Source organism: Camellia sinensis, chromosome 1 (assembly GCF_055761805.1).
Source record: "Camellia sinensis isolate YWXY chromosome 1, ASM5576180v1, whole genome shotgun sequence".
In the NCBI taxonomy this organism is placed as follows: Eukaryota; Viridiplantae; Streptophyta; class Magnoliopsida; order Ericales; family Theaceae; genus Camellia; species Camellia sinensis.
In genome coordinates, this window is record NC_138961.1 from 209,452,527 (window position 1) to 209,460,643 (window position 8,117).

Sequence of the window (8,117 nt, forward strand, 5' to 3'; positions counted from 1 at the left end):
TGCTAAGTAATAGTATGGGGATAAAATGGACATTTCAAAGCCTAATCCGATGGGATACCAATTCCATGGAAATAATCTCACCTCCCTATGAGATAGGATAGTCCCACAAATATAAACAAACAATGGACTATTAGTCCAGTGAGACTAATAGTCCAATCACACACCCTAATCCTTCAAAACAAACACACTCTTATAGTAATGGTGCTCCAATAGTCAAATGTCATTTTAGTAAATCTCAACCAACTTTCTCTCTAATTTTGCAGGTGTTGTTTGGATATAAGTTTTTAGTGATTTTTTTTTTATTGTTTATTTTTTATTTTTTGTAACCTTTTTTCAAACTTTTTCTTAAAAAAAAATTAAATATTTACATTCGAATACAAATCCGAACACAAAAACTATGCATTCGAAAGATTGGTCGGACTCCAGTTGTTCGAGTGATCGTCCAGTGGAATAGTTTATATGTTTAGTTCTGCAAAAATTTGGTTTTGCAAAAAGTTATATGTTTTGTTGGGAGGAAGAAGGAGAGAGAAAAAATGTTGGTTTTGACTGAGTTGATACATATAACAGTTGCCAAAATTTATGTTAAACTTGACATAAATTTTGATAATTATCAAATTTAATAGAGCATTACTTCTCAAATAGCAATGGCAACTCTAATACAAATCATTGGAGATACTCTTAATTGTCGCATAATGACTTTCCTTTCCCACCTTAATGGGCTCTGTTTAATTTATGTTTTAATATCTAAAACATAATTTGGTGGGAAAAAAAAAATTTTATTGACCACTTTCATATAGTCTTATTTTTTTTGGAAAGCAGAAATAACTTTTAACAAATTAAATTTATTTTTTAATATTTATTTTTATCAAATTAATTTTTATTTTTTTTAAAATTTAAAAATTATTTTGAAAAAACAAAACAAACATAGCCATAAGTTGTATTTGAATTCTTACAAAAATATACTGTATAAAAACCTTTTTATTTATGGAATTAGCTACTCTTCGATTCGTTGTCGGATTGGACGGCATTATTCCATTGTTGTGGGCTTTGATCCAATCTATTTCAATTATCTAAATTGTTTAATCTATAAAGTTCGTCGAATATATTATCTCTGTAAAAAATTATACTAATGTGATATCAATAAACATTTTATTAGAGCACATGTCAGTTAATGACATGTATAAATTTCAAAATAAATTATAATAAAAATATAATTTGATCAAGTAACTATTGACATTTAATTATCATAACTTTTTTGTAATGATAATGTAATCAATAAAATTTAGACATTGAATACTTTGAATTATAACGATGAGTTCAAATTAGAATCCAAAATAATCCAACAATACTCTCTATTCAGGCCAAATTTAACATGATTGAAAAAAGTCAAAAAGTCAAAAAGTCACTATTCTATTTAAGTCATATGATCTTATTTAAGTCACATCACTTCTCTAACACATCACTTCAAACCCAACCCATATTTCATAAAAAGTCAAAAAATACACTTATTTAGTCTTCCCAAACTATGCCTCAATAACAAACTAGAAAGGAGCCAACTCCATTATTTATTTATTATTTTGAAATTTAACAAATTTAATAATATAACAAAAAAGCAAAAAAAAAAAAATATATAAGAATCATGCTTCATTCTTCATCTTCTTCAGTCGCTCTGCCTAACTGAACTCTCATTCTACTCTTTCCCTACCTCTTCTTCTTCTACCTCCTCTCTCTCTCTCTCTCTAAAAGCAGAGTGTGCAGAGAGAGAACCAACCTCCATAAAAATGCGCTTCATCCTTCTCCTCCTCCTCCTACTCCACCTGCATGTTCACCCTTCCACCGCAGCACGAATACCAGAATACAAAGCTCTCCTCTCCCTGAAAGCCTCCATCACCGACGACCCCCAATCAGCTCTCTCGACATGGAACATCTCTACAAGCCACTGCACATGGGTCGGAGTCACCTGCGATTCCTACCGCCACGTGACCGCCCTCGACATCTCCGGCCACAACATCTCCGGCACTCTCTCCTCCGACGTGGGTCACCTCCGCTTCCTCCTCAACCTCACCCTCGCCGCCAACCAGATCTCCGGCCCCATCCCCCCTGAAATCTCCCTCATCTCCGGCCTCCGATTCCTCAACCTCTCCAACAACGTCTTCAATGAAACCTTCCCTTCCCAACTAGCTCTCCTCAAAAACCTCCAAGTACTCGACCTCTACAACAACAACATGACTGGCGATTTACCCATTCTCGTCTCCGAAATGACCAGCCTCCGCCACCTCCACCTCGGCGGCAATTACTTCTCCGGTAGCATTCCAGCGGAATACGGCCGCTTTCCCTCCCTCCAGTACCTGGCTGTTTCCGGCAACGAGCTCGACGGAGCTATTCCTCCTGAAATCGGAAACTTATCGACCCTTCAACAGCTCTATATTGGCTACTACAATAACTTTTCCGGTGGTATTCCTCCGGAGATCGGAAACTTATCCCAACTCGTCCGATTCGACGGCGCTAGCTGTGGACTCTCCGGCGCGATTCCGGCGGAGATCAGCAAGCTTCAGAACTTGGACACTCTGTTTCTTCAAGTGAACGCGTTTGCGGGAGCATTAACGACTGAGCTTGGTTACTTGAAGAGCTTGAAATCTATGGATCTGTCAAACAACATGTTTTCCGGCGAAATACCGGCGTCATTTGCCCAGCTCAAGAACTTGACCCTTCTCAATCTGTTTCGAAACAAGCTCCATGGTTCAATACCCGAGTTCATTGGTAATTTGCCGGAGCTCGAGGTGTTGCAACTCTGGGAAAACAATTTCACTGGGAGCATTCCTCATGGTTTGGGAACAAATGGGAAGCTTCAACTCGTCGATCTCTCGTCGAACAAATTAACTGGGACTCTGCCTCCAAGTTTGTGTTCTGGTAATCGTCTTCAAACCCTGATCACTTTGGGTAACTTCTTGTTCGGTCCCATTCCTGATTCGCTTGGGCAGTGCGAGTCACTGAGTCGAATTCGAATGGGAGAGAACTATCTAAATGGGTCGATTCCCAAGGGGCTATTGAGCTTGCCTAGTCTCACCCAGGTTGAACTTCAAGACAATCTTTTATCCGGAAGCTTTCCCGAAACAGATTCAATCTCTGTCAGTCTCGGACAGCTCAGTCTGTCCAATAACCATCTCACCGGTTCGTTACCTCCCACTATCGGCAACTTCTCCGGCGTCCAGAAGCTTCTCCTCGATGGGAATCAGTTTTCCGGCAACATTCCCCCTGAAATCGGAGAATTGCAGCAGCTATCGAAGATTGATTTCAGCCACAACAGTTTCTCGGGTCCAATCGCTCCGGAAATCAGCCAGTGCAAGCTCTTGACCTTCGTCGATCTCAGCCGAAACGAGCTCTCTGGAAAAATCCCAACTGAGATCACAGGTATGAGGATACTAAATTACTTGAATTTGTCCCGAAATCACTTAGTTGGAACCATTCCAGCATCGATAGCTTCGATGCAAAGCTTGACTTCGGTTGATTTTTCATATAATAATCTATCTGGGTTAGTTCCTGGTACTGGTCAATTCAGTTACTTCAACTATACTTCGTTCCTCGGCAACCCTGACCTCTGTGGCCCATATTTGGGTCCTTGCAAAGATGGGATTGCCAATAGCACTCACCAAGGACGTGTTAAAGGGTCATTCTCAGCTTCTTTGAAGCTCTTGCTTGTTATTGGGTTGCTAGTTTGCTCGATTGCTTTTGCTATCGCTGCAATTATTAAGGCCCGATCTTTAAAGAAAGCGAGCGAGGCTCGTGCGTGGAAGCTTACGGCTTTCCAACGCTTAGATTTTACTTGTGACGATGTCTTGGACTGCTTGAAGGAAGATAACATTATAGGGAAAGGTGGTGCTGGGATTGTTTACAAGGGTGTGATGCCTAATGGTGATTCGGTTGCGGTGAAAAGATTGCCCGCAATGAGTCGTGGGTCGTCTCATGACCACGGATTCAATGCAGAGATACAGACCCTCGGGAGGATTAGACACAGGCACATTGTGAGGTTATTGGGGTTCTGCTCAAATCATGAAACAAACCTTCTTGTTTACGAGTACATGCCTAATGGAAGCTTGGGTGAAGTGCTTCATGGCAAGAAAGGGGGTCATTTACATTGGGACACAAGGTATAAAGTTGCTGTGGAGGCTGCAAAGGGGCTTTGCTATCTTCACCATGATTGTTCACCATTGATCCTCCACCGAGATGTGAAGTCCAACAACATCTTGCTTGACTCTAATTTTGAAGCACATGTTGCTGATTTTGGGCTTGCCAAGTTCTTGCAAGATTCGGGCACTTCCGAATGCATGTCTGCCATTGCTGGTTCATATGGATACATAGCACCAGGTACAATCTAGTTCCAAAAATTAATCATTGAAGTATGAACTTTTCGTGCTTCATTAGGTACTTATTTGCTTCTCCAAGTACTTAATTTGTCAAATGAACTTGAGACTTGAGGAGCCTACTTTTGACTCATGATGCTGTTTTGATTGAGAAACTTGATATCTTTAATTAATTTCTTTCTATACTTTGGTTTATTGTGGTCTAATTTGACTATGTTGTTTGTATCATCATGATGATATGTGTTGTGTGGTCGTCTTGGAAGGTATATATTCTAACTATCAGTCTTCATTTGTCTTTGGCTTTGGCATTGGCATTAAATAGCTGTTGGTGGTTCTTGACTGATAGTTCACCAAGTGATTGGTCTCTTGTCCCATAAATGGGACCTCAGACCTGAAGATGATTTGTAACTACTTAGTTAATGTTTTTTTTTTTTTTTGGATTTAAAAATAACATATGCTACTATTTATAGCAAAAATAGAGCCTATTTATGCTCCCAAACTTAATATAGGTAATATTTCAAATGCAGTCCAACTGATGATTTAAACTATTTGTTAGGAACATTAATTGTACATGACAAATTAGTTACCTCAAATTTGAACTAAACTTAGTGACCTTGTGAGCTACTATTATTGAATTTGATTACTGCATGTTCATTTTTGACTGAAACAAAAATTGCCCTTTTCAGAGTATGCCTACACTCTCAAGGTCGATGAGAAGAGCGATGTCTACAGCTTTGGCGTAGTTCTCTTAGAACTTGTAAGCGGCAGAAAACCAGTTGGAGAGTTTGGTGATGGAGTAGACATAGTACAATGGGTTAGAAAGATGACCGATGGGAACAAGGAAGGAGTGCTAAAAATCCTCGACAAAAGACTAGCCACAGTCCCCCTCCACGAGGCTATGCACGTATTCTACGTGGCAATGCTGTGCGTTGAAGAACAAGCTGTGGAACGCCCAACCATGAGAGAAGTTGTCCAAATACTAACAGAGCTTCCAAAGCCACCCAACTCGAAACAGGGCGGAGACTCAATGGCAGTCACAGAGTCCTCCCCTCCACCAGTCATTTCTCTCGAGTCTCCCGATGCAGCAACTAGAGACACAAAAGAACATCATCAGCCATCGCCACCTGATCTTCTTAGCATTTGAAAAATGTTCTATTGGGATAGGAAGTGTTTGCTTTAGTTTTCCATGATTTGGGTTAGCTAAGGTACTTGTATTTCTTTTCTTTTCCTTTCTTTTATTTTCTTGGGTAATTATGGGGGTGGGGGAAGGGTGTTGCTCTGTTTAACTTTAAGGCCTTGTTAATGTTTGAAGTGTTTTTTTTTTTTTTTTTTTTTTTTTTTTGGGTGTACAGTGGGATTTTGGGGAGGGGGGGTTTTCTCTTTTAACATAAATTATGGTTCATGATGTGCTCGTCTCTCTTCTGGTTCTCATGTTGATGGCACTGCTAGAGCTTTGGTGTGCACATGAATTGTGTTTTCAGTGTATGATTTCTCATGATAGAGAGGGGGGAGGAGGCATGTACTAGTAGCAGTGTAAATGAATGATAGGTCCAAGAGAGTGGGGTGGACCATGAGGCTCAATAGTCCAGTGTCTTTCAAGTACCGAGACAGTGTCAGTCAGTGGGGTTCACTAATTGAGATGAGGACTCACTTGAAATGAAAACTCGCTCCCTTGGGATATGGGTGCGTGGGTATTTGTTTTGGGGAGATGGACTTGAATTGAATTCAACTTTGGGCACAGTATTGAGTCAATTTGATGAATGCAGACTTTCCCTTTTCATGAAGCAAGTATCTCTTTCCTCATTTACTATGATCTTTATGTAAGTCTTGAATTTACATTAGCTCTGCCATAGCTGTGTTTGGTTTGGAGGTTGGCATTGAATATAAGGATGATGTCAAAGCTAAATCATTATGGTTACGTTAATGGAAGTCAAAGTTTGTCTATCTAATTTTATGTTGCTGTTGCATTTAGTATTTTATTTGTGGAGTATAGGAATTCAATTTTTTGGTTCCCTGATTTTGGTATCATCGCTAGTATTTCCTTGCATGTGACGCACATGCTAAGATAGCAAAGTTGTTTCGAAGTAAGTGAGATATGTCCTATGGGTTGTTGAGCCTTTTGAATACAAAATCGAGATTGTGTTTAAATGTCCAAACTGCCCTTCTTTGCTATGCTTGTTAGTGAGTTTCCTCTTTTGGCCAACACAATATTAAGTGGTACCCTCGGACAATGCTAGTAATCAGGAATTGGGTGAAAATTGTTTTCAAAATAGTTGAAAAAAATTAGAAAGTATTTTGATTTCAGAAAAAAAAAAAAAAAAAAGTGTTGAATTCAATCAAAACCGGTTTGAATTTTGTCTTCTCTGTTTTTTTGAACTAGGGAGTCTTGTTTTTTAGCCAAATGCTAGTTTGGAATATTTTCTTAAACGCAGCTAATTTGGTGAAAACAGGATTCATCTTAAAGTCCTTTTGACTTCAAACGAGAGTTAACACAACTTTGAATTAGGTTTCATAATAAGAACATAAAATAAGGGATTTTGACTTCTTTTAAGTTGTCATCTTAACTTGAGAGTGTTTGGATTCTGTAGGTTTATTTTGGAACTGATTTTGGTGATCCGAATTGTTTATTTTTTAAGACTTATTGAGTAAAATATTTATGTAAAAAATAAGAATGATTGGACATCGGTAATTATATGTTTGACTCATTTATTTTTAAAAAATGGACGATAAATATAATTTCAAGAATTTTTATAATATAAATTTAATTCAAACATAGAACTATCGATGTCTGATTATCTTTATCTTTTGTATTAATATTTTACTCAATGAGTCTTACAAAATAGATGGTTTGAATCATCAAATTTTATTTTAAAATGAGCTTACTAAACTTAAACACTCTCTCAAATTGAAATGCCCAACTTGAGAGATGCCAAATCTTAAAATTAAAACATGGAATGACTTATAAAAAGAAAATAGTAGGTTAAAATTTAGGAACATTAGTGAAATATCATTTTTCAATTTTGAATAGTAAGAGAAGTCCAATTTTTTTTTTTATTAGTTAAGGTCTTTTAATAATAGTATTAGAGAAATTTCAGCTCGTTGCAGATAAATTGGTTGAAATTTCTCTTTGAAGAGTTAGAAATTTCTGTGAAAATATCGAGGAACTTTAACTACAATAAAATATTACATGTCTTTTATCTTATAAAATTATAATATCGGGGATCTTAAACTAATTTTTTTAAAAAATTTATATGGCTGAACTAGGTGTTTTTTAAAAAATAATTTTTAAAAACTAAAATAAAAAAATAATTTTTAAAAACTAAAAGATGAAAAAGTTAACTATGTTAAAAAAATATTAAATTATATTGACCTCTTTTAAAAAAAAATTTAAAAAAATAACAAACTCTACATTTTTAACATAATTATCATTACTTCTCTTTTAGTAAGGTTAAATAGATCAAAAATAACATAGATGGTAGAAAGATACACAAGATAAAGTATACATTTCAATGTAAAAGAAAGACATCATCATTTTTTTATTCATACAACTAAAGGATTTCTGATGAAAATGGGACCAAGTGTTATATGAATTAAAATTTTTAAAGAATCTAATGTAGTTATGTCAAATTCTCAAGGAATGTGAGTGTAATTTATCCATTAAAAAAATTAATTCAATTTTTTTAAAAAGTTCGAAAACTAAATGCATAAATTATAAATATACCTACTGAGATTTGCTTAAAATATGAATTGTTATAT

General features: G+C 36.6%; 1 protein-coding gene across 1 annotated transcript; it reads left to right on the forward strand.

The window, feature by feature from the left end:
* Positions 1 to 1,659: 1,659 nt before the first annotated feature.
* LOC114289780 (uncharacterized) lies at positions 1,660 to 6,310 on the forward strand. The gene is made up of 2 exons (XM_028233547.2): positions 1,660 to 4,365; positions 5,048 to 6,310. Exons 1-2 carry the CDS (start codon positions 1,782 to 1,784, stop codon positions 5,503 to 5,505), a joined length of 3,042 nt encoding a protein of 1,013 aa, XP_028089348.1. The 5' UTR covers positions 1,660 to 1,781; the 3' UTR covers positions 5,506 to 6,310.
* Positions 6,311 to 8,117: the final 1,807 nt, after the last annotated feature.

What these genes read in the sequence shown, in the direction of transcription:
- LOC114289780 (XM_028233547.2), top strand. Translation starts at nt 1,782, where the DNA reads ATGCGCTTCATCCTTCTCCTCCTCCTCCTACTCCACCTGCATGTTCAC. An exon ending in ATATGGATACATAGCACCAG is followed by an intron (nt 4,366 to 5,047) that starts GTACAATCTAGT and finishes TGCCCTTTTCAG; the next exon opens with AGTATGCCTACACTCTCAAG.